The sequence below is a fragment of the Brachyhypopomus gauderio genome, chromosome 13 (assembly GCF_052324685.1).
Source record: "Brachyhypopomus gauderio isolate BG-103 chromosome 13, BGAUD_0.2, whole genome shotgun sequence".
Classification (NCBI taxonomy): Eukaryota; Metazoa; Chordata; class Actinopteri; order Gymnotiformes; family Hypopomidae; genus Brachyhypopomus; species Brachyhypopomus gauderio.
Genome location: NC_135223.1, coordinates 15,174,234 through 15,200,347, shown reverse-complemented (window position 1 = coordinate 15,200,347; position 26,114 = coordinate 15,174,234). Strand labels below are relative to the sequence as shown.

Sequence of the window (26,114 nt, the reverse complement as noted above, 5' to 3'; positions counted from 1 at the left end):
GAGGGAGGGGTATAAAGTTATGTGTGTGAGTGAGGGAGGGGTATAAAGATGTGTGTGTGTGAGTGTGTGTGTGTGTGTGTGTGTGTGTGTGTGTGTGTGTGTGTGTGTGTGTGTGTGTGTGTGTGAGTGTGTGTGAGGGAGGGGTATAAAGATGTGTGTGTGAGTGAGAGAGGGGTATAAAGATGTGTCTGTGAGTGAGGGAGGGGTATAAAGATGTGTGTGTGTATTTGTGTGTGTGTGTGTGTGTGAGAGTGAGGGAGGCGTATAAAGATGTGTGTGTGTGTGAGTGACCTTGGGTCTTCTCTTCTCTAAGACTCTCAGATCTGTTAATATGTTATTGCACAGACACACACACACACACACAGACATGCAATCCATGTCAAATATTTAAATTCATTCAGCACAGGAGGATGGATAATCCATGTTTCCCATGCGACAGGAACACAGTGACAGTGACGTTTGGAGTCATCAGACACAGGAAAAGTGAGGACACTTGGCCAATCACTTTATAATCAGCCACGAGGGGTTGGAGATGGAACAGTAACCAGATGGGAGAAATGTTCTGTTCCCTCTGGAGTTGGAACAGCTTTGCAATCTCAGTGCTTCTCTAATGTTTGTTACTAGCAAACATCTCTAGCTGGGCCTGGATTCACATCCCACTGCAGCTAGCAGTGATCTATAAAATGACGATGAGAACAGGGGTTTTGCTACCAGCTTGCTGTTGGGTTTATTGGAAAACTAATGTCAGCTGAATTAGCCTATTTTCAGCCTACCATTATAGAATCCGAGAAGCCCCTAGGAGGTTTTCATTCACTGCATCTCTTCAACACTGGGGGAGGGGTTGGGGTCTGATGCACTGAACTGTTGTATAACCTGAAAACACTTAATTCAGTCCTACACCAATGCATCCGTATGCATGTTGCTCTAATTATACAGACTGGACACTGGACTGATGTTTTTAGACTTAGACTAAATCATATGTCTAATACTATTACTACTACTACTACTACTACTACTATTACTACTATAATATTACTACCCAGTACTATACACAGTGAAATTTATTTTATTCTCAAATTTCTCAAAACCATCCTTTCACCATTTATTTGGTGAGAAGGGGTCAATATTGTTGCAAGTTGAACCTCGTGCCCTCTACAAGTCTCTAAAAGTCAGTGCAAGCTACCAAACACGCCAATATCACTCTGCACATTCTCTACTCCTCACACTGTAGTGATGTTGATACTGCAGGAAATTGTCCTCATCCTTGAAGACTGAGTAGTAGAGACTGTATCAATAATCTCCATCAACTGATCCATCCACAGTAAAGACAGTGCTCAGTTGCTATCGATAATTCATATGGAGTTCAGCTGATGTTTATTTACTTCATTTCTACATATTTAAGTTACATAAATGTTTATTAATCCTAAATAAGTATTACAGAACAAGATCCGGTCCTGATACAAACTAGCTAACACGGTCTAAAGGTTGCATTCCGTGCTCTGTGGATGGCCACCACGTCTCAGGGCTGTGCTGATGAGGCCTGGTTTACACCATTACTGTTCAGATCCATCTCAGCCACTCCCAGGGTCTACTGGTAGGATGGTCCATCTGATCCTTCTCTCCCCTTTTCTCCACCCACTGCTGGCCAGGCCTCAGACGGGATCGGGTGTCCAGAGCTCCACCTTCACCTGGGAAATCTCTGGGCCCGCTAGTCTGAAAGGGGACATTGTCTCCCTATGTAAGGAATGCCCATGTTTTAGGCAAAGAAAAGAGTCCATTTGCACAGGAATTTGGAGGCTCCCCGGCAACATTTTTGGGGAAGAGTTCCAAGTGGAGGTCTGTATGAATGAAGTGTCAGTCCTCAAGTGATTGTTCTCAGTGGACAACCTTAAAGACTTGTGGGTTCTCTCCTTAGTAATCTGCACTGCTTGGAACAATTCCATTCATGTTTAGCAATAAAGGGTTCCAGGTGTGAAGATTATAATATGAAGCAATATTTTCTGTATATAATCTAAACCATATATTTTACCCCAGTTATGATATAGTATCACTGAAGTATTTGTTTTATTTTTTATTAAATATAATTATGGGTAGTGGTTCCACCCAGGTGAAAAAATGATTTAGAACAGCGCTCCTTGATAAAATCCTGATTAGTGAATAATACATAACATCTTCACTAATCAGAATTCTTTTCAAAATTCCTGTTTCTTAACACAATCATACCCCACCCCAAACACAGATTATTCACGCATTATACACAAACCTTCAGCCTGTATGACGTTTGTGAACTTTGACAGTGACGACATAAAAACGTATTGTTCTTACTGATTAGAGTCACCATCCATGTGTAGGACTGTTATTTGGCAGAATAAACAGTGACTCAGGAAACAGACAGAGGGCAGAATTTTGTTTGTATGCAGCGAGTGTGGAACCAGTAGCTGAAGACAACGCATGAAAGTGAAACGGGACGGACTTCTGTATGTAGCAACTTAAACTCCCTCTCAAATTATGATATCACTGTAAGTGTGAATGTGTGCTTTCGTAATACGTTCGTTTTGAACAGGAACTTTATTTTAAACCCCATTTTAAAATAAAAGTATAAAGTGTGACCGTGGAAAATCATTGATTTACCTACAGTGACATCTATTGGCTAAATATGGCATTTTCTCTTTTCTAGACATTCACGGGTTTGACCAATAATGATCGACGTTATTTAGAAGCCAGCGCTGAAGATGGAACAGGAACCGACCAATCAGCTATCAGTACTGCGCGTGTCCGCCACGCCCCCTCCGTTTGTGAAGAGGGCCGTTGGGAGCGGATTTAACCAGGTAGCTAACGCCGGACATCCAGAAACGCTTCGCGGTTCCTATCTAGAATGGTCACATTTGAGACGCTTGTAGTGGTTAGAGTATCACCTGCTCGGGTCATGTAAAAGAAAGTGTCGCTATTATTTGTACGTAGTGTCAGACGTATTGCTTTAGCTAACATGCTGGGCTGCTAACGGCTAAGCTAGTAGCTGCTGCTACACATTAGCCACAGTGCAGCTAACTAACCAGCTCAACAGGGCTGTTAACGGAGCACGCTGGCTGCGTGTGGCCAGTGTTTCACCCAGTACGATATCTGGGTGTCTCCAGCTAGCTCGGTAATTGTATGTAATATGGAGCGTGTCCTGTACAGGATGTGTTCTAATGTGTTTGTTAGGTGCCTTTAACGTCGAGACCTCTGGTTTCTTCAGGACACTGAAAGTTCGTATTTGTTCTCATACTCGGGATTATTATAATTACATGGCGTTTAATTGGGTCAATTAGCGTGACGCCACGAGAGTAAATAAACACACTTGGTAACTACCTGTGATTTTATGTTGCTCATCAAGCCTTGATTACATACAAATACACCGAGAGAGCAATTACTGCAAGCTCGATCTTTCAAGTGCCATTTTACAAAGAAGGCCTTCAGCATGTGCTGTGTAATTCCAGTCACGTTGTCAAAGGTCTCTTATAATACAATTATAGATAGATTTGTTGGGCTTAAACACTCCACAGGGTCTGTCTTAGTGTAAACCCATTTCCGTACATCAAAGTCACAAATGACAAATCTGTTAAACATACTAAATAAAACAATCAAATTGTGACTTGCAGTCACTGTAATCACAGTGATTATTTACGTGGTTAATGCAGTTCAAAGCAAGGAGAAAAATCCAAGCTATCAAGCAAACATGCCAGACTTGTAATTAAAATCATATATCTATGCCACTTATACCTAGATCACTGGCCAATTATACAGCCACTCACAGATTTTTTTTTTCATATTACAATCTTAAACCTCAAGAAGACCTTTTTATTGTTATTGTTTTAAACTGGAATGGAACTGGCATAGATCACAGTATTTTTGGTGTGTGCCTACATTCCTACCTCAGTGAAATATAGGAAGTCATGGATGTTGTCTTAATGTGCCTAATATTGTTTGATTTATTTGGCTAAATAAATAAAAATAAATAGTTTTTGCTAGATAAAAATATTCTTGCATCTTAAAAAACCCAAGACCAGTCTCAGCTGGTTGTGTGCGGCTGTTCCTGGTGAAACATGGCGGATGTTGCGGTGCACACCAGGAAGAGCAGAACCCTCCTGGTGAGGCACCTGCCCTCCGAGCTGAGCCGCAGCGAGAAAGAAGACCTGCTCAAGTACTTCAACGCCTCCTCCGTGCGCCTGCTCTCTGACAGGGGCGCTTTAGTGAGTCTGAACGCCGCCGCTTTGAGATTGTGGTCGTTTGTTTGTTTGCTGTCTTGTTTTTGTTTGTTTAGTTTCTCTACCTGATATGATATGACTGTGCAGTCATCCACAGAATCATCTTAACCGGTGGTGTTTTCATTCTTAGAAACACACTGCCTTTGCCACTTTTTCCAGTGAGACTGCGGCCTCGAAGGTAACGTTGAAATGTTGCTCTGCTGGGTCCTTTCACGAGTTTACAACTCTTTCATGCTGGTGTAAGAGTCAGTTCCACTCACGTTCTCCCACAGGCCCTGAGGAGGCTGCATCAGCTGAGGATTCTGGGTCATACGTTAGTCGTTGAGTTTGCAAAAGATCAAGATAGTGTCAACGAGTCGGAGAGCCCACCCCAGCCTGACAGGTAAGCACATCCCAGATCAGTTCCACGAACGTGGCTTTCTGCTGAGGCTGACAAGACTCAGACTTGTCAGGGTGTGCAACTTCTCAGGCACATTTCACACAGAGGACACTCCCTACCACTGTCCTACCACTTCTGTCTTTGATTGAAAAAGAGGCATGTGCACTTTAGTGTGGTTCAATAGCAGACATTCCCATTTCAGGTGTGCTGACAACCAGGATGGGAAGGAGAAAAAGGAGCATCCACAGCCTCCTGTCTCTCTCATTGATACAAGCGTCGCTCCGACTCTCGGGTGAGTGGGAACGCGTGTGGACGGACAAGGAGCTGTCATGGTCTCCTCAGGATGGGACGAGAGCTGCTAGCTAGCACGTTCCTGCGTGCAAACCTGGCAACCCTGCCGAAAGTCTTCCGCTTTGATAAAACCACGCTAATGCAGCAGTAATAGGACTCGGCAGAGATTCCGGGAAAAGTGGCACTGGTGAACAGGCACACTGCTCAGAGAGAAATTAGTGTGTTTACGTTTACAATAGTGCTGTCAATTCCAGGTGCTGCGATTAAAAGTCTTCACAAGGATTTTGCTCAGGCTTCCTGGATTGTGTTGATTCCACTAATTTTACCTGGATTGCTAATTAGAAAATCTAGCAAGCTTGAGCAAAATCCTGGTGAGGACTTTTAATCGTGGCACCTGGAATTGGCAGCACTAGTTTACAACATTTACAAGACTCTCTGATCAGAGAGAGAGAGTATTCCACTGCCAGATCCACTGATACACTCCAACGGCAGGTGTATGGACTTAAAAATAAAAATATGTAATTTGAATTATAAATATGGAATACTGTTAACATGCAAATATTTGAACAGTGTAATTTTCCATTATTTAGCATTCTCCTTTTACAACAGAGCAGAATCCTACTGTATATTATATAATCTATAATACAGCTAAAAGACTACTGGAGAAGAAACACAGCTTGGGGGGTAACAACACTAAAACGGTGCTCTGGAAATCACCTGTCTACATTCACAGTAGTCTTTCACCTCAATAGGTGTAAAAGAATAACAAGCATAGGTCATTCAGAGACTTTGTGTAAATCTGTCTTGAGGTCGCAGTTTTTTTTTTTTGGGAATGCATGAACACACATCAGTAATTCTGAACCTGTGCGTCACTATTTCTGGCTCTGCTGTTTGCGCTAAGCTCTTTTGGCTTTTGGAAAGAGAGTTTGTGTGCATGCATGTGTTCGTGAAGGTTTATGCGTGCGTGCGTGTGTGTGTGTGTAGCTGTCAGCAGCCTCATGTCCGATAGCGGGCCGTGTCTTGCTGCGACTGCTCCGTGCCGACGGCCCGTCTGCTCTTGCCATTTGGAGGCACCAGGTGGCAGTTGATAAAGAGGCAGAGGGCGTCTGTGTAATTTCAGAACCGAGCTCACATCACCTTCAGTCTCACTCGGACCTTTATTTATTTATTTGTTTGTCATCTTGTTTCTTGTCGCTCACGACGCAGCGACGCCTGAACGTGTTTGTTTGAGTCGGTGTGTTTGGCCTACCGCCTCGCGTGGGTCAGCGTGATCCTCCGGTCACAGGCACGGCTGAAAGAGTCTAGGCTACAGGCTAGTGGACAACCCGCTGACCTCAACGTTCGTCTGCCCCTGCAGGTTGAAATTTCAAGCCAACCCGACGCTGAAATATTTATACCCTCCACCTTCGAGTGCGATCGTGACCAACATTGCACATGCCCTTTTGAGCGTGCCCAAGTTCTACGTACAAGTGAGTACAAACTGTATCTGTTCATCTGAATGGCAATGCATAAACACACACACACACACACACACTCACTCACACACACACACACACTCACACACACACACACTGTTCATATGCAGCTCCCATTCAAAATCAGAATTAGTATAAAGCAAAAAAATCCAGTGTCATTTTGTATTCACACCACAAAGATGAAAAAAAAAACATGAACACTCACTTGTGCAAAATATGGCTTATGGACGGCTTATGGATTCTCCCTGTTGAGATAAGCCGTTCCTGTTCAGTGGGCAATAAGGATGCAGCTGCAGTTCCACATTAAGCCTCATGGTGGTGCTAGGACTTTGCTGCTGGTCCATGTGCGAGCACTGCTGAGGGTTTTCGGAACTGGTAATCAGCTCCTGGATGCTGGGAAATATATTCCCACACCACAGTCTACATATGCAGCCACCGTCAAAATGATTGTGTCTGAAAGATACATAACAGCAGGTGTATAGATGCCTAATCTAAGTAAATGCACACACATGGCACACACAGATAGTCTGCCTGTCTCCTGTTAGCTGACCAACCGAACGTTCTCCACAGGTTCTTCATTTGATGAATAAAATGAACCTGCCGTCTCCGTTCGGACCCATCACAGCCCGTCCTCCAGTGGTAAGACACGACACTGCCCTGTTCTAAAGTTCTGGCCCAGCCCAGGAGACCCGACGTCCTCTGTGTTCTGCTTATAGCACCTTCTGCTGCTGGAACGTTGTGCTGCTTTAACTGAATGCAATTCAGGGTACACCAACTCAACATTCTTAACTGGAAACCAGCAAACTCAGATGATGGGTTGGTGGGTGGTTCCTGTATGCTGATTGGGAAGTCTAGAGAATGTTCACGCTGGTTTATGGGGCTTGCTGGTTGTCTTTGTGGATATTCTGAAGCCAGCTGTCACGTGCCGTCAGAGTGTTTGAGTTTTGAGTCAGTGTGCTCTGGTTGAAGTTACAGTTTGGAGCAGAGCTTGGGAATACGGGGCTGAAATAGATTACTGGGTATGGCTGAGAGACGCTGCTGTAAGCTCCCCTCGTGTTTGCTGTTTCAGTTTGAACTGGCTCATGGCCTGCTGCCGCCGCTAGTGCCCCTGCCACCCCCCTATCCCCCAGAGAACCCGCCCCTTCCGGAGGGCGGCGACGAGTCCGGCAGTGAGGAGGAGTCGGAGTACGAGAGCGGAGACGATGAAGACAAGGAGAGGTTGGGCTCACTGACACACACTGCTGTTTCATTCCACATCTCCAGCACCTTTACAGAAGACTCGAAGAGAGCTGATCTGATTGGTTGAGCACGTCATGCAAACTGGAGGAGGCAACAAATCCCGCCTCATTTTAGTTATGTGGTCACTTTCTAATCTAGACGTAAATGACTGGAACGTGCGAGTTGTTTCCTGAATTGAAAGGTTCTTGTCTAGATGATATAGTTTCCTGCAGACCAGGACACTCTGTATTTGGTATTTGTACATGCGAGAGAACAAGTTCATTAGTCTTTGTGTAACCCGCCCAGCTCTGTTTATCTCTGAGCCCCAGACCCATGAATGATTGCCTGTCTGGCTCCACTGAGCCATGCTACTCCAGCACACTTAAACAGCACATTTTGTTTTCTGTTTCCATTCTCTTGTTTTTACATTGTGTTCCAAAGACATAAATGTTTAATAAGGCGTTCCTGTCCTCCACCTGTTCTTCAACCAGGATGACTAGGCTGATGGGTCTCGTTAAGCAGCCGTTTAAACGGCCCCTGAGAACCAAGACTGCCTCCAAGAGGAAGAAGCCCAAGCTGAAAGATCTCCTCTTCGCTCCGAAACCAGACTCCCTCAGGTACGGCGCTTGCCTGCATAGCAGAGCAGACGGTAGCTAGTTGTGTGAAGACCACCCGGCTTTCAGAAAACAAAAGACAGCGGTTTGAGACTTGATTGTAAGATGTGGAAATGCAGCCCCAGTCCCCCGACACACAATATTCTGCAGTTCTGCTTACTCATTATGCCTGTGAATGCGATGGTGGTGTGATGGTGTTTGAAGTCAACTCCGGTAACCGTACTAGGGATGGGTATGGGGACTTGAGTGTTGTGGTTGCACAAAACAAAGCCTTCGCTGGTTCCTAGCGCTCCAGGCCCAAGCCTGCAGCCATCGGACGTGTTTGAGCAGCCGCTGTCGCTCGGACCCAAGAAGATAGAGTTTCACATTTCGTCAGAGGCGTCCACCGCTGTGCAGGAGCCATGCGACCATCCCCAGGAGCCGACCTCCCTGGACCAGGAAATAGGTGAGCTTCTGTGACTGTACTTCCTGCGGGGAATCCCCGCCCACACGTCCTTCTGTTGCTGACGTCACACCTCCCAGAGCACTATGCTTGGAGACCTGAGCTTTGTCAGCCATTTCCTGAGGCAACCTGTTCAATTAACATGGCAATTAGTTGGGAGAATAGGAGCCCGGCTGGGGGCAGGAGGAGACGCCGTTTGGGGAAGTCTCCGGCCGAATCGGTGACCGCGTGTGGGCTCAAGGACCAGCTCCATGCTGGTGCTCACGCCCTTCCTGGTGGCCTACCGCTGTGCGTCAAGTCCCTGACACGACCACGCTGCAGTGAACACATCTACTGAAGTGTACTGAAATATACTGAAAGTGTACTGAAATTTAGCAGGATATTGTGTAGCATCAGCCTTGGGCTCAATCGCATTCAGTCAGGAAACAATGTCCAGGTTTGTCAGTTGGAACATGAATGATTGAGTTGCAGTAGATTGTTTGAACCAACGCTGTATTAAATGAATTAAAATGGCAGCTGGTCTCAGACTTTGGAAATATTTACTTCTGTAGGACTGCCAGTAGGCTTGTAGTGAGGGGAAAGAAGGCAGTGTGTAAAATTGAGTGCTCTGTGCGCAGGACGGCCATTTTGATCGTGCTCTGTGCTCAAAGATATTAATCTCCTGACGTTGTTCAAGCCAGACAGGCACGTGTACAGACGAACTGCTTTCCTTCCAGTGTAAAAACCATGGACTTTGTCATGTAGTTCTTTCCATTCTTCTAGCTTTGGACGGATAAACAATTTTGAAGAGAAGAGGATAAGACGCAGGGTTGTTTGGATAAAAAAAAAAAAAAGATATATCGAGAAAAAATAGATCCAGTTCTCTGAGGGGAATTTATCAACGCAGACTGTGGCTTTCTGCTCTGGCGCGCACGCAACACTAGATCTGTGTGACGCCTTTCTGGAGGATTTGTACTGGCCCGCTGCGCTTCATAATTTCTCTCAGCTTTTTGCTTCCTGCTTAGTGGCCGCACTTTCCCCGGGCCTCTGGGAGAACGCACCATGGAGCAGAGTGTCTTCCAAACACAGCCTTCCCGCCGTCAATGCCCGGTCCAAAAGGCTGAGTGGTACGGTGCAGGCATCTGTGGTTCGAACCAAGGCTGCCATTTTAATTTTTAATTTTTTTGTTGTTTTGTTTTGTTTTCTCCCTTATTTTCACGCAGAACGGACAACAGCTACGAGCATAAGCGTTTTGGCGCTTGCTGAATAAGGTCTGCCTCAGATAGGCTGCCTGGGAATGCTTGATTTTTAAATAATCCGGATGGAGGCTGTCGTGTTTGGCCTCCTGCTGCCTGGTGTGTCCTCCCTGACGTCACCACAGTGCTGCACCTGCTGCTCTGCTAATCTGTTTGTGAACTACTATTACTAGCCACACATATTGTTGCTAGCAGAGAGAGCACCAGAGCATACATAATTATCCAACCAGTATCATGGGAGACTTGGACCAGTCTGTTCATACTGGCTCAGAACACAATGGAGGTCCATCAGAAATAATGAAATAATCAGAAACTGACATAACAGTTGGGGGCATGACTGCACACATGGCACTGTGTTCCTTTCTCAGTCCTAATTCCGCTCACGGTCCCCTCTCCCAGACCCAGCAGAGCAGACCCCGGGGGAAGGGGCAGGGTTCGGAAAGATGTACCCCAGCACGCAGACCTGCTCACAGGAGGAGAGTGCCGAGGAACCAGAGGTCATCCCCTCCGAGTTCATCTCCAGGAGGGAGCTAGAGAAAGGCAGGCTCTCCAGAGATGGTACGGCCCTTCACAGCCCTGCTTTTACACCGGACACATGCGGCACTCGTACACATTTTGCTACCCTGAGGAAGAGTTCAGATGTTGTGTATTTAGTGTTGCATTATTTGTACTGGCTTAAGACTAGATGTTTCATGATACTGAGGGCTTGGGCTAATATGAATTTATCAGAAGCCAACAGTAATGCTGGTTGTGTTCATTCTGCTGTTTCTCAGAGATAAAGAGAATGTCCGTTTTCAAGAATTATGAACCAGGAGAACCAACCTGCAGGCTTTATGTGAAGAACATCGCAAAACAAGTCGAAGAAAAAGTAAGTATTTCTGGAGGCTAAAACACTGCCATGGCAGCACGGAGAAGACTTGTGCTCGTCTCTATACCTTTGCGAATTCATTACATCCACTACATGGTGTTTCGCTCTGGCTACCAGAATGCTATGTGAAGGTCTTAATTTAAACAACACCCCGATGTGGGCCTCAAATGTGTTTCTAACCCCTTCCTGTCTGCACCTCAGGACCTGAAGTATATCTACGGCAGGTACATTGACACGTCGTCAGAGGAAGAGAGAAACATGTAAGCTCCATCAGGCTGGTACTCGGCCTTAATCAGAACCTCAACTTCACCTGTCTGTTATCACAGGGAATCAAAGTACCTATATAGCTTTCAGCACTGCTGCACAAGGGGAGGGCTTTTATGTGTGTAAGAAACAGGTGTAGAATACCCTGCAAAGACAACTTGCAATTTTAGCATGGGCATGTGGGAAAGTAGCTGACCACAGCATATAACGAGTGCCGAAGCCCAGTCCTGGAGATCTACTGCCTTGCAGGGTTGAGCGCCAGTACATGCCATGTGTTTCTAAGGCCTTGGAGCCATTGGAGCCTGGTGACGTCTGCAGGGCGGTGGGTCTCGAGGCAGGATCTGGCAACCCCTGGTAGCAGAGTGGGATGTGTGCAGTAAGACTCGGCCTGCCTGTTTGTCCTGTCCAGGTTTGATATAGTATTAATGAAGGAGGGCCGAATGAAAGGTCAGGCCTTCATCGGCCTCCCCAGCCAGAAAAGTGCAGAGAAGGCCTTGAGGGACACCAACGGATTCGTCCTCCACGACAAGGCCCTCGTGGTGGTATCCTTCACTCAGTCCCAGCTCGCTGTGCAGGGAAAATGTCAGCCGATCACCTGACCATGATTTTTCTGAAGCCCATTTCATCCTGCTGCTGATTTGTGTGCTTAAAAGGCATGGGCATGAGGTTTGAATGCCAGTTGTGTCTCCTCAGATGTGCTATGAATTTTAATCGCTACGGTTTGCCCTTTTCCAACTTTAATCAAGAGGTGCTGGGTGAGTTTGCACTGCATGTTTTACTCTTAACTCGCAATCCAGCAATTTGCCCGCTCGGCCAGACCCAAACAGGACGCAGCGGACTCTCGTCCAGGAGCCAAAAGGCGGGAAACAGGTGAGCATAACTAGTAGCAGTAATCAGAATACAAATGTTTATAATAACTCCACACTGTTCATACATTTAAATGACAGTTACGAAAGCACTTCTGTGTTAGCACTTAGACAAAGCAGTTTTTTAAAATACAGGCCATGAAAACAAGCAAGGAGTAGTTAAACTGGTGAAAAAGTAAAGACTCCTAATGGGGTTTGTGAAGTGCGCTGGGTGCTTGAGCCGTTTAGTTTCTGTGTGAAGGGCAGGCTGAGTGTTGGAGATCGCCCTCATTTAGTTCTTTAGTAATTTAGTTTATTTTTATTTTTGCTTTGATTTTGCAAATACTTCAATTCAACGTTTGTCCTTGTTGAAGATATTGATGGCACATCACATGCCACAGTCATGATCCTGCAGGACTGTTTGTATCCTTATGCATCCATATCCTTTAAGAAAAGAGATGTAATACTTTTGAGTTGTTTATTTATTCATTCGTTTGTCAGTCCACAGGAAGTGTGTTAGGTAGGAGGCAGACTCTGCGCTGCCTCACCTGCTCATTGTCTGCTTGTCTTCTATGTGTTCTCTCACTTCTGTTTCCAGTCCCCAGGTAACGAGTCCCCTGCGTCTTCAAGCACAAAAAACTGCGGTTAAGTCATATGCCGGACATTTTTTTTTTTACACATTTTACTTACTTTACGGTGTGTTGCAAATAAATAAAATTATATAGATTTCATATGTGTGCTTTTTTTGCTCATGTCTTTGATATTGAGACTGCTAGTTATTATTTTGGTTTGTTTCTGCTTGTTGATTTTGACTAAGGGGTCTCATTTCAGTCTAAGAGCTAAACTGTAATAGCCAGCCAGAGTGGAATAATATGGCTTATTAGCTCCTAATGTTGAATGGCGAGGCTTTGGGTTATTGTGCACCAGTGCTAAGGAAAGGCTGCGTTGGGTGGGGGTGGGGGGTTATTTGGGAAGTGAGCAAGTGAGCATACAACATCCATTTCATCTCCGAGAGGCATTGCAACAGATGGCAGTGTCAATGCTGGAAAGAGCTGGAGACGGCTCGCAAACAAACAAATAAACACAAACACACAAATAAACGCACACTAACAAAAGGAAAATGTTTGGGAGCCGACTGCACTTGATCAGTTGATCAGCCTCTGTGTCTGACGCTTGGGACTGACGGGCTTCCTTGGGGAGTCTGACGGTTGGGACTTCTGCCTGGCCTCTGGTGGCTCCTATTCTGGGCACTTTGCTCCTGCGATCGCTAGCTCAGTGTTGTCCTGGGTCCAGCAGGCGGACGCACTGCTGCACTGAACAGCACAGGTAAGATAGGAAACTGGCTGAAGACTTCAGTTCAGAGCACTAAAATGCTTTTATTTCTTCTGAGAATTTATTTTGCTACTGCACTTTTTTCATAACATAAGGTAGAAAGCAGAAAATTCAATGATCACAAAAGGCTAAAGGGAAGGGAATGCATTTGAACTACTGAAAAGCCTAGCACTTCCAGGTCACTATGTAAATGTGTTACATAACCATCATTAGCAGCTTGCTCATGTGTAGGTGCAGTCAGGGCCAGTGTGTATGTGTGTGTCCCAGCTAAGCCTCACTGCTGTAAGGTTGCATGCATAACTTTAGCCCCCTGCTCTGGGCCTAATCTGGTCCAGTCTCAGTAAGCAAGAGTGGGTGTACTGCAGTTTAGTCACACATCTGTGGATCTGATTGGCTGCATAAGGACAGCTCACACATGAAGGTAAGGCTTTTAAATGACACTGCACTAGAAGTGTAAGGCATATACTAGGACTTGGCTGTGAGATGGATGCATAAAGCTTGCTTACTCTTAATGGAGCAACAAGGTTTGATGTATTTTTACAGATGAACTCTTAGGGGCATTTCAGTAAATTTCTTAGCATTGTAAGATGCTGTGGGATACACCTGTTTATATATGCTACTGGTCGTGTGAATGAGCTGCCCAGCTGTGTCCTGTGTATGACCCTTTGTGTGATCAGGTAAGAGCAAAGTGGTGTTGGATGGCCCTGGGTTTTGGGTTGGGCCTTTCCCAGTTCCGCTCCCAGCAAGGAGGGTCGATCGTTCATTTATTTGAGTGGCGCTGGTCAGACATCGCAGATGAATGTGAGCAATATTTGGCACCCAATGGCTTTACTGGAGTTCAGGTAAGAATACAGACTTCCACTGACAGGTAGCTAAACATGAGCCTAAATATCCCCTATTAACAAAATATGGACTTATGTGAAGAGGAAGGTCAGTTTGGCTACATCACATATGTCCTGCACATGATTTATTAAAAACATGACTCATGCTGCAGGAAAGTGTGTTCCTCTACCAGATTTCCCCTCCTAGTGAGCATGTTGTGGTTTCTAAACCACACCGGCCATGGTGGGAGAGGTACCAGCCAATCAGCTACAAGCTGTGTTCCAGATCTGGGACAGAACAGGAGCTGAGGGACATGATTACCAGATGTAACGACGTTGGGGTACAGGCTCTTTAAACATGTTGACAGTCACTCAGAAAACAATTATCACAGTGCCAGATAGACATATCTGTCAAGCTGCTCCATATATTTTGCAGAACTATCTGGTGGTGTTTAGAAGTTCCGAAGTACATCGATGACCTGTTCTGTGCTCCCAAGATGGTGGAGTGACACCATTTGATGTGTGGCAATAGACGGTGTACCATTGTGTTGTTATGGAAATGAACCCATGAGTATTTTCTGCAGGTGAGGATCTACGCCGACGTTGTCATCAATCACATGTGTATGTCGGACGCAGGGGAGGGCGAGCACTCGACCTGCGGCTCATACTTCAATGCCAGACGAGAGGAGTTCCCATCTGTGCCCTATTCCGCCGCCGACTTCAACGATGATAAATGCACCAGCAGCAGCGGCAATATTGAGAATTACCTAGACATTTATCAGGTATAATTTAGGGAACGATGAAAGATCACTGGTTGGGAATACCGTTGGACACGGGCGTAAATAGCTCGCTTCACTATGCAGATATGTAGAGCAGCTCTTTTGAGCCGTGCATATACATCGTCTTTAAGCGCATCGTTCGCGCAGGTGCGCAACTGCCGTCTGCTCGGCCTCTTGGACCTGGCGCTGGAGAAGGAGCACGTGCGAGCCAGGGTCGTCCGCTACATGAACTCCCTAGTGGACATGGGTGTGGCCGGCTTTCGGGTGGACGCCTGTAAGCACATGTGGCCGAATGACCTGAAGGTCATATACGGACGACTCCATGACCTCAACTCAAAGTGGTTTCCTGAAGGCTCCAAGCCTTTCATTTATCAAGAAGTAAGGCTCGCTCTTCATTTGTTAGGCCACAGTGCCCTCTTTAGCACATTGTAAGTCTTCTGATCCTGACCTTCATTTTTAACCAAGTTACTGCTGCTCGGTGTGAACAAAAAAAACACATTTTCAAATAAGTAATGTAATTTCAGTGTGCTTTGCAGTGCGTTAAAAACACATTCATGATCAGTACAACCTTGATCAAATCTGCCTGCATTATTTTGACTGAAGTATTTACATTCGCTGAATTATGTGAATGCCGTTTGGCAACAAAACACACACAGAATGTTTATCTGCAGTGGCTGATATCAGTCAGGGTGCACACTTCACCCAGTCAAACATACTGTGTTTGTTAGAAGGCAAATTTACATACTACAGCATTCTGCGATATCAGTACACACATTGCACAGATCAATACTGCAATAAAGACTAATAAATTATATATTGTGCTGCCCTACATCCAGCAAGATGCGTAGTTATGTGGAGATTTAAAAATATGTGACTAGTAATTGTGAATTATTATCTAAGGTCATTGATCTGGGGGATGAACCAATTAAAGCCAGTGAATATCACACACTTGGCCATGTTACCGAGTTCAAATATGGAACTCTGCTGGGTTCGGTCTTTCGCAAATGGAACGAGTACAAGCTCTCCGATCTCAGGTACATCACGCCACAAGGACAGCAAAGCTCCACCTCTGGAGGCACTAGACACTCTACAGCAGAACTGTTGGTCTATGTCTGCCACATTTATTCTACAGGTTTCTTCATGTTCCTCCCAAAGACAGTTTGAATGCATGTGCTTTACAGAACATGGGGTGAGCGCTGGGGAATGATGCCTTCTGATAAAGCTTTAGTTTTCGTGGATAACCATGACAACCAGAGAGGTCACGGTGCTGGGGGGGCATCCATTCTGACCTTCTGGGAGCCCAGGTAGGAGTGGAATCCCCTTCACATGTTCACCTCTACAGCTGGTGTTTGCTAAACCCACTCACCCAAACGACTAATGACTTCAACATTCTTCTGCTCCTAAGACTGTACAAAATGGCCGTGGCGTTCATGCTAGCCCATCCCTATGGAGTCACCAGAGTGATGTCAAGCTTCCATTGGGATCGCCACATCGTTGATGGAAAAGTAGGTGTTTGTGTGGTTCACATTGACAGGAACACTAATGCTAAATGAAAGCGTTTTCCCTTAAAGTCATGCACATGTTATATTCTGTAAGGGGTTTGTGAGGAATTCTCAAAATTCATAAAAAGCGAAGATTGAAACCACTTCTTATTCTTGAATTAACTATTGCTCACACTGTCTTTAAACAATAAATCAATTATGTCAAGTAAATTATGCAGGCTTTGAAAATCAGTAGCAATATACCCCAAATTTAAGGTAAACCAAAAGTGGATTTGCTTACCAACATGAATCATGTCCACACCACAGATGTGCCCTATGAAAGATCCAAACAAGACCTGCCTTTTTAGTTCTGTGTTCATACATGTAGCCATGAAATCTGGCCCAGTTCCTAAATGAAGCACAATTGGCTACTAATCCAGTCAAACCCAAATGAGTGATCAACATGGTGTTGTGGCATGAGTCATGAGTGTGAAATTTTAGAATCAGTTTTCAAAGTCAATGTTCCCGTTTTCCAGGATGAGAACGATTGGGTCGGGCCTCCTAGTTACCCTGACGGCTCTACAAAGCCTGTTCCCATTAGTCCGGAGGGCAGCTGTTTAGATGGGTGGGTCTGTGAACACCGCTGGCCCCAGATCAGGTGAAAGTTCCTACCATGAACTAATATTTCAAAATTGATTCACACTAGATTGAAAGGTTACATTCTGAACTGGAGCACATATATTACCAATATCTAATCGTGCTCGGTCTAGGAATATGGTCGCCTTCCGCAGGATCGTCAATGGACAGCCTTTATGCAACTGGTGGGACAATGGAGCCGACCAAATTGCATTTGGACGTGGTGATCGTGGTTTCATTATCATCAACAACGATAATTGGTGAGGTTGCATCTGCACTGGCTTTCATTTTAATTGAGTAGGCCATATACCTGTTAAACTCTTGTTGTACCAGATCACATGAATGTTCTAATGTACATTTCATAGAAAGGGAATGTGAAACTGAATGCTTCAGTATCCGGGCTCTATAAACTTAGGACTTAGAATGTTAGGACTTTCTAACTTTCGGCTTACACTGGGATGCATGCTTAGACCGGGGTGCTAACAGTCTCACCATCTCAGTCCTTTAGATGCCACTCTGAACACTGGTCTTGCTTCCGGAACTTACTGTGATATCATCTCCGGCCAGAAGACAGAAGGACATTGCACTGGCAAGCAGGTTGTCGTGGATACCAGTGGGCGGGCCCACTTCAGTATCAGCCACACAGATCAGGAACCCTTCATTGCTATCCACACACATTCCAAACTGTGATTTGGTGGAAAAACTGAATGCAATTAGTTCATTCTGTTTTTGTTTTGTGAAATGTTTATTTGAGCTTTCCATGATAATGCTGCATGCACAGCTACTTGTTTATTGATATTTATTGTTTGCTATGTGGCCAAGTGGTGTGAGTCATATGTGAGCGCAACAAAAAATCTTTTTTCACAACTGTGTAACTTAGACCATGTAGAATTAAATTGCCAATGTGTGTTTCTTAGATGGCAGCATTCTTAAAGTAGAGAGCACTGCCTTCAACTTGGACTTATCAGTATCAAATATTCTACAATGTCATGTTAAAGACTTTTTCTGCGTGTAATCACTTTTCTCTCCAGAGTAAATATGTGAATTCCAAGGTGTGCTTATTCATTTTGAAGTGAGTGATAAAGTTACCATACATATTTCATGCATACAAATCTTGCAACTTTCATGAAGTTGTCTGAATGAGTAACATTTAGAGCCAATGTGAAGTAATTCATTTGAATAATTGATGTGTAATGTCTTTGATAAGAGTTAGCAAGAAGGTCATCGTCTGACAGGCCACGGTAATGATCTCTCCGTTTTGCTGCAATGTGCCCATACGGAATAAACAGTTAACCATGGTGGTCTTTCTTGTTAAGAGCACACTCGGCGCACGCTGAATTGACTGAAACGCTACAGCAGTGGCTGAACTCCTAAGTGATCCAGTTTCTTTTAAAAGCCAAAAAGCAAAACACATAACATAAACTCTCGGGCGGGTACATTAACCAGACCATCATGTGTTGTTTTAGATTCTCTTCCGCGAGTTAGTTTGACTTCACTGGAGTTAACGGTTATGCGCCACATATGGGGCAAACAGCTCCTTTCTCGTCACGGCACAGATTTACTCTCGCAGGCAAAAGATGAAGGAGGCCGATGCACTTTTTGTTTCATTATTCTTTGTGTGCTGTCAGGAACTGCAGCTAAATCGGGGGCCCTATCTTATGTCCAGTAACCTTGCTTATTCCCCACAGTGGTATTTGTGTAGCTGTAAAGAATTTATGACTGCAGAAATCTGTCGGAGGCGATCTAAGATAAATATATAAACCCTGTGCTCAGGTCTCCCAGGGCCACGGCATACACGCAGAGAGGAGCAGGGCAAACCGCTCATGCCACACGGCTTTTTGTAGTAATACGTATTTCGTCCCCTTCTGCATCGAAAACAGGTGCCTGGGTGAGCACAGCATCTTCCAGGACCTGACTGCAGCTGCAGGGCACTGTGGGGGTAACAGAGTGCCAGCGCTTGGGTGTCTGGGGTAAGAGTTCACATGAGCACTGAGGTGGCAGTCTTGCACGATAAGTCTGAAACTTTAAATCTGAAAGTCTTTTTTTTTTCTGTGTGTGGTTTTGTTTATAATTTTAATAGAAATTCAATTAAAGGACCAGGTAAATTAGTGCTGTGTGTGTGTGTGTGTGTGTGTGTGTGTGTGTTTGGATTTGAAAGGTCCCTCCATATTAATTGTTGTGCTGCTTCATTTGACAGGTCTTCGAGAGCTGCTTTCTCACAAGAAGCATACTGTTATTGCAGGTCTGGAGGCATTATATGGCAAATTGAAGCCCCGTCATTGTAATTATGATAACGTTTTTATTGACGTGACACCATCTAAAATTTATCACACTGGCTTTCCAAGGTTTAAAATTCCAGACCACACACATAAAGAGTTGTGAATGTGCCCCATGGTTAGGAATTTTCACTGACGAATCATTAATTAGTCAGTTTGTGCTTAGAAAAGATTACACCGAAAGATTTCCAACAACGTACAGTCCAAATAAGCAACGTACAGTCCAAGTATGTGGTATGCTATGTGAAAATGTCCCCAACGTCTCTGTAGTGATAGTACGCATTCAGCCTGTGCTCCTCCCAGTGAAAGATTTATCCAGAGCAATAGCCTTCACCAGGGAGGACCCGGGTGTCAGGGGAGTGCCCTTCTCTGCACGCTGACCAGCAAATCAATACTTTAAACTCCGTTTCACTGTGCAATCAGCTATGTGCCAAACTCTAAGGCCCTAAATTGATATAATCCTCCACGTTTCCTCCGTGTGGCAAAGTTAATATCAGGAATTACGTGTGTGGCCCAGCCTCATGAGGTTTTAATCCTTAAATCAAGAACAATTAAAGCCATAACTCAAAAGGAATTATTCTTGAGAAAGCAGGATGAACGGAGTGCTGTTTTAATTACCGCTCAGTCACCCCCCTGGTGCTGGCCAACACTCAACAACATGGCTTTAAGTGTCTCTGCAGAAGGCAGCAGTGTTTGCTCTGCATATATGCTGTATATTCTGAGTGCATTACACTGCTGGCAGATTTGAATATCGACCCTTTTGGCACACTTGTTTAAAGGGACTTTATGAGTCTGGAGTGTATTAATAGCTCAGCACGGCCTTGTATCATCAAATTGATTGGCAGACAACACATGTTGGTTAATTAGTGGCGGATATGGGCTGAGAGGATCTGTTCATTTTATCTGTGGCCTCCCCGATCCTGGCGGGCCATTACTAATGGCCTATTCAGGATTGCGTGATGGAGCACACTCTTCTCTGCTGCACTCCAAATGGCCAGCTCATAAATCCCCCGTCTTTGCTGTTGTATTATTAAAGTGCAGCCCCAGCGCAGCTCTGCGGACGACGCCCCGGCTCTGCAGTCTGAGCGCTCCCTCGCAGCCTCCTCTAGGTTAAGCTCTCTTTTCATTTTCTGGAGAGCCTCAACCCCTTTCAACAAGTGCTGCCAATCATGAACACCCCGCCCCCTCTCCCCAGGTGGCGGAAGGGTTCATAATCTGAGGGGTAATAATCTGAGGCGTTTATAAAGGGTCGGGGAATGCGGCTGATCTAGTGTAAGTGCTCCACCTGCTGTTGGGAGTGGTTTCTTGCCTCCTTATCTTTGGCCCCAAAGTCTAATTACAATTTGTTTTGCAGTATAGAGAAATGATAGCTTTTCCTTGGTCGTCAGTTACACTCTGAATTGCATTACCCAGGTTTGTTTAAACAGTGGAGCAAATCAATACTATCTGCCTCCATGTGCCCTGCCCCACTCAGCCTTACACTGCTGACTCCACCCTCACAGTGGCAGCTGTTAGGATTAACCCCCCACCCAAACCCACATCGATCAGCTCTGAATCTGAGCATTTATTATCTTTGCTGTTTTGTGTTTTTTTTTCCGTCGTCCAATATCTTCTGTCTGTGTAAAGTGCCAGATAGTGTCTCTGCACTTTAGTTACCCACAGCCAACAAAAGGCTGGAGCACACAGTGCCTATTGATCCCTTACTGATATTGATCAGTCGCATCCCGTTCATCTATCTATCTAGATGTATTCACATCTATCTATCTATCTATCTATCTATCTATCTATCTATCTATCTATCTATCTATCTATCTATCTATCTATCTATCTATCTATAGTGGTAGATGGTATCATCAGTGTGCATATATATGGGAGAATGAGAGATTGCACTGAATATTTAGCTGTATTGTGTGTGTATTTACTGTGCTGCATGTTGAATATTGCAGGCTTGGGCTGTTTTTTTCTGTTCCTGATGTGGTAGCTGAGAAGTAAGACTGCAGAATATCTTAGTCTTATTATATTATTACATACAGTATTCCAGGTGCATTATGTGAAATATGTTATATATCCTTGTGATGACTGCCCTCTCAAAACATGTTTTGTCCATAGTTTTTTTGATAAGAAATAGTGTTTTGTTCCAGATGCTAAAACATATTAGTTTGTGCATTTCCCTCACGTATTTACAAGACTAATGCCTTCACACTTCTACCAAGACATCCCCAACAATGGTGCTTAACAAAAAAGAAAAAAGCCCAGAAGAACACTCATCTAGAATGTCAGGATGCTCAAAGCATGAAGTGAAACAGTTTCTGATGTGTTGCTCATTTGCATATAACAGCCTTCCACAATATCAGAAGGTTAATATTGTGATAATGATCAGCAAACGATATATTGTGCAGCCTTTCTGAGGTAGCTCCACCTATCCTCCAGGTGCAAGGGCACGAGGGAAGCTCCTCACAGTTGTCTGGAGGTGGAGGAGAAAGGCAGTGTGAGTGGTACCCCGAGGACCGACTGCCTGCTGTGGGCCTACTTGCAGCTGGTCCCAGCTTGAGGCACCATAATGACCTGTCAGAGCAGCAGGACCAGTGCCAGAACCGCAATCCGGTGCTAATCCGTAGGGGCTATCCGCATTAATGAGTCCTAACGGCAGCCTCCACGGCCTGAGGTCCTGCTCTGCACATCATCTGTTCTCCATGCTTCATCTGAACTGACAGGAATGTATTCCTGCAAAACACTGATCTGGAATCAGACTTAGACTCCATTCAGAGTCTTTTTTTCCTCTTTCGCTAGTAACTTGTTGTTGACGTCGCCGTCTGTGGCTGGAATGTGGAGATCATTAGCGTGGCCTAACTGTGATGTTGAGAAGAGAGGAGGCCTTGGTGTCGCTGGTGCGTAGGGGATTGTGCCAGAACTCTGATGCTGAGGAGATGGTTTGTCTTGCGGCTGTCCCCAGCCAAGCATCGAGCTCGTCCTTTGGAGTGACAGCGTTGGGTTTGCCACTGATGTGTGGCTGACAGCTGCAGTTGAGGAGCTGTGAGTTTTTCTCCTAAGGCATTTTATCTGGCTCAGTGGACCCAGGGACAGCCACAAGAACGCTGTTCACATCACAGCAGTACAAATAATGCAACACAGTTTTCAGACGTCTAGTTTTACAGTGTAATAACTACAAATGCAGTCCAATCACTACATTTCTGCAATACTAAGGCACACCACATGGTTATTTAGCTGGGTCATTTTTTGGTAAGCAGCTCAAATGTGTACTATGGATAAACAAATACGGACTGCACATTTGTCCTTGAGGAACTTTTTCAATTGCTCTTTGTCATTTCCTTGTATGCTGCAAAATTTGAAACAATGCTTTCCGTCTCTTTTGAACTAAGTACGCTTTATAATTTCCAGTGTCCTTGAGATGCATTTCAACACTCTTGTTTTTCGTACATACACTTTTTTACACAACAGCCTCTAACAATCAATGTCAAACCTGTCAAGAGGCACCCTTCCCTCCTCCTTCTGACGTCTTTAAGCGACACCCCTAGATGCGATCCGCAGAGGGCCACCGTCCCCCAGCTGACATAATAGACATGTCCATCACTTCTTTGGTGTGTGGGATTGTGTGGGCCCGGGTGGATTACGGGGCGGTTTGATCCATGACTTCCACTCCTCTTCCTATTCAGACGCATTAGTCAAGGTAAATAATCCCAGCGTCAGCAGTGACAGGCTGCCCGTTATTGTCCCGCAGGTCTCTTATTGTCCGTCGTCTGGAGGATCGACGGGCCTCCTATGATAGGCCTCAGCATGGCAAACGGAGCCTCAGAGTGTCTCTGGAGGGCATTTCTCATCCACTTCCATCACTCTGGAGTGACAGATGGAGATAGTGCAGGCTGCATACGCTCCCTTCTCACAATCTGACTTTTTATGTTCTTTTCCTTTTTTCTTGATGTAAGTTTCGTATTTAAAACTTAACTCGGAATGAAAGGCGTTTTAAAGTCGTTAAGGTTGAAGTTGTTTTAATTAGCTTACACACTCACTCAACCTCATTTGGGATGTCTATTTTTTTCAGTCTTCCCTGTTTTTTTAGTCTTCTGCGGTGACTCTGTGTGTCGGTCACCCCCCGGCTTACGTTTTCACACAGCCGCCGGGCTCTAGGGCAACACTCAGGGCTGTTTGCAGTGACACACAGGGACAGATCCCAGCTTTCAGCGGTCAGTCCCATCGGTTACACCTGAGTGCTACCTTGGCATCCACCATTTGGGGTTGCAAGAGCAGATTGTGAATTAAGAGTCAACCCCCACCACATCAGGCCCCCACCTCCAACACGTCAAGCCCCCACCTCACCCACACCAACCTCCCACCTCCACCACACCAACCCTCACATCTCCACCACACTAACCCACCCATCTCCACCACACAAGCCCCCGACCTCCATCACACAAGCCCCCCACCCCACTACACCAATCCCCCACTCAACCACAACAAGCCCCCCACCCAACCACACCGACCCCCCACCCAACCACACCGACCCTCCCACCACACCAATCCCCCACTCAACCACAACAAGCCCCCCACCCAACCACACCGACCCTCCCACCACACCAATCCCCCACTCTCCCCATCTTCCCCCATCTTCCCACACCCTCCCACGGCCTCCTCAAGGTCAGTACCCTGGCCGCTGTCTGCGTGAAATCGAGCATCTGCATGGTGCACGCGTTGGCGGCCATGTTGCCTCTGAGAGGAGGACGCCGTATGAGGCGAGACAGCAAAGGTGAAATGCTGCATGACATGCCACTTTGTTGTCATGGCAACCGGCCTTAATGAAAAACAATACCCCCACTCCACAACACACACAAAATGCTAACAACAACATCGTCAGAAGAATCGAAAAAGTGTGTGTGTGTATGTGTGTGTGTGTGGGGTTAACATCCAGTCACTATGGAGCACTGAGGGGATGTACCAGATGGAGTAAAGAGGTATTTCCGCATCTGAGCCGACGTCTGATGACTCTTCACAAGTAGAGAACAGGGCAGCCATTTCAGAGGAGCTTCCGTACCTGAACATATTGCAGCTGGTGAATTATTTAGGCCCTCTGGGTAGCTGGGCCCTGCAGCTCAACAGAAGCTGCACATAGCCATCAGAGCTTGGCACGTCACTGCAGAGGCACCTACGGCTGGTACCTCCCCACAGACACCCTCACATTCGCCTTGGACCCTCACACCACCTTAGCACAGTCAGAGTGAGGCCGCAGTCTTGGGTATGCGCCAGCTTGTTTTGCTTGCTTTCTGGGGACCCGACAAACATGAAAAATCCTGATGTTGTGGGAATATTTGGTCCCAAGAAAAATGTTTCTTTTGCACAATAAAGTTGGGGAAGGAGGGATGCAGTGATGGCAGGTGGCATTTGGTAAACTACAGCCGAAAGATTTTCATTTGATTACAGTTTAGGTTCATCTTAGTGCTACTCAATGTTCAATAGTACGTAGTCCAGTGGTAAACATAAAGATAACATTATTCTGACTACTGCACACACACATGCACACGCGTCTGTGTGTCTGTGTGCACGTGTCTACAACACGCAGCAGAAACACATTAAGGTCTCTATAGGGGAGACATGGGTCAATCTGGAATAACAAGCTCTTACCTCTCCCTCTCGGGGTCTGGAGGTCAGCTACAAATGCTATTCCAGACTTTCTGGGCCTGGGAGAGGTAGTGTGTGTTAGCCTAGCAAAGTCAGTCCACCCACGTTTAACCACACCACCCTCCCTGTCAGTCCGGTCCAATCAAGGCTGAGCTACAATCAACCACAGCGGTGGCGTCATCTCGGTGGGAGTGAGCTTCCAGCAACACTGAAGGACTCATAAGCAGTGCGAGATCTTAGCGCTCGGAGCTTGTGGTGCACCCATCTCTCATGCACTCATCCACTGTGCTAGCGGCCCACCCTCCTCATCTTGCTTTATACCTTACGATATCTGCTCGGAATATCCAATTAAACGAAGGGCTTGACTCTAGCAGCTGGATTGTCTGCAAGCATGAACAACTATTTTAAAATTCCACTTGGGGGCAGTGTTGAAGCAAAGACGCTTATTTGAAACAAGGGAAGAAATGAATGGCTTTGAACAAAGTTCGGGGGCGTGGCCAAAGGCCCACTGCTCTTTACTCTTTACTGTTCGTTTTGAGTGTTCTTGGCTAGAAAATAGGCAAGTGCACTAAATCCAGAAAGTGTCTAATTAGAGTACACTGTATAACTAATTTCTTTTGTGTAGATGGTGGGGTAGTTGCTTTTGAGAATAGTAGCTTGCTATGGATGCTGGGTAGGGTTGAATTTGACCTACGCCTGGAACAGCCAAGAACTGATCATAAGGTTTTCAGAATTTGTACAGTTACCTAGATGTATCGGAGAACAGCTCGCTGAACAGGAAGTCTTATACAGCTCCACTCTGAGTGCCTCATGTCTGTAATTTTGAAATTCAAAGCTGTAAGGACACTGTCCAATGCACATAGCTTTTTGTAAATATACAAAGTATGCTAATATTAATGGATGGACCCTGTCATCTTCACACTCTGTCAGTGACTCTGAGTCCTGTCTCCCAAAGCAGTTCTCGATTTCAATTGCTCTGAAAAATTAACTGACCCCACCAAGGGCAGAGCAATCATTTTGTGAAACTCTGTGGGAGAGTCCTGCACATGCTGAACCTACACTACGACATTTTAGAAGCTGCTTTTTAAAGTGTTTATGACCTTCAGAACAAACACAATACTTTCTTCTGAACTTCGTGACCTCCTTAATTAGGGTTCACACACGTAGTGTGGGAAACCTATTGTAATTGCTCGAATTTTTCTTTTTAGGGTTCACACACACATAGTGTGGGAACCCTATTGTAATTGTTAGCGTTTTTCTTATTATTATTATTCTTTTGCCCA

General features: G+C 45.4%; 2 protein-coding genes across 7 annotated transcripts; both read left to right on the top strand.

Moving 5' to 3' along the window:
* The first annotated feature begins 2,677 nt into the window (after nt 1-2,677).
* On the top strand, nt 2,678-12,606 carry rnpc3 (RNA-binding region (RNP1, RRM) containing 3). 4 transcript variants are annotated; one of them, XM_076971194.1, is made up of 16 exons: nt 2,678-2,828; nt 4,042-4,229; nt 4,375-4,422; nt 4,517-4,626; nt 4,826-4,915; nt 6,272-6,383; nt 6,960-7,028; nt 7,459-7,607; nt 8,099-8,224; nt 8,509-8,666; nt 10,298-10,456; nt 10,672-10,766; nt 10,968-11,026; nt 11,440-11,572; nt 11,828-11,900; nt 12,250-12,606. In XM_076971194.1, the coding sequence occupies exons 2-16, from the start codon at nt 4,083-4,085 to the stop codon at nt 12,393-12,395; spliced, it is 1,674 nt and encodes a 557-aa protein (XP_076827309.1). In that variant the 5' UTR covers nt 2,678-2,828; nt 4,042-4,082; the 3' UTR covers nt 12,396-12,606. The 4 variants fall into 4 exon arrangements, with proteins under 4 accessions (XP_076827309.1, XP_076827310.1, XP_076827307.1 ...); XM_076971195.1 differs by having other exon boundaries at nt 2,684-2,828; nt 4,009-4,229; nt 12,474-12,606; XM_076971192.1 differs by having other exon boundaries at nt 2,684-2,828; nt 4,009-4,229.
* Nucleotides 12,607-12,736: 130 nt separating this feature from the next.
* Nucleotides 12,737-18,189, top strand: LOC143473964 (alpha-amylase-like). Of its 3 annotated transcripts, none has more exons than XM_076971197.1 (11): nt 12,737-13,201; nt 13,885-14,049; nt 14,223-14,369; nt 14,613-14,810; nt 14,955-15,185; nt 15,708-15,841; nt 15,989-16,111; nt 16,213-16,312; nt 16,825-16,946; nt 17,059-17,184; nt 17,425-18,189. In XM_076971197.1, exons 2-11 carry the CDS (start codon nt 13,906-13,908, stop codon nt 17,612-17,614), a joined length of 1,515 nt encoding a protein of 504 aa, XP_076827312.1. In that variant the 5' UTR covers nt 12,737-13,201; nt 13,885-13,905; the 3' UTR covers nt 17,615-18,189. The 3 variants fall into 3 exon arrangements, with proteins under 3 accessions (XP_076827312.1, XP_076827313.1, XP_076827311.1); XM_076971196.1 differs by lacking the exon at nt 12,737-13,201 and adding an exon at nt 13,228-13,628 and having other exon boundaries at nt 17,425-18,186; XM_076971198.1 differs by lacking the exons at nt 12,737-13,201; nt 14,223-14,369 and adding an exon at nt 13,227-13,628.
* Nucleotides 18,190-26,114: the final 7,925 nt, after the last annotated feature.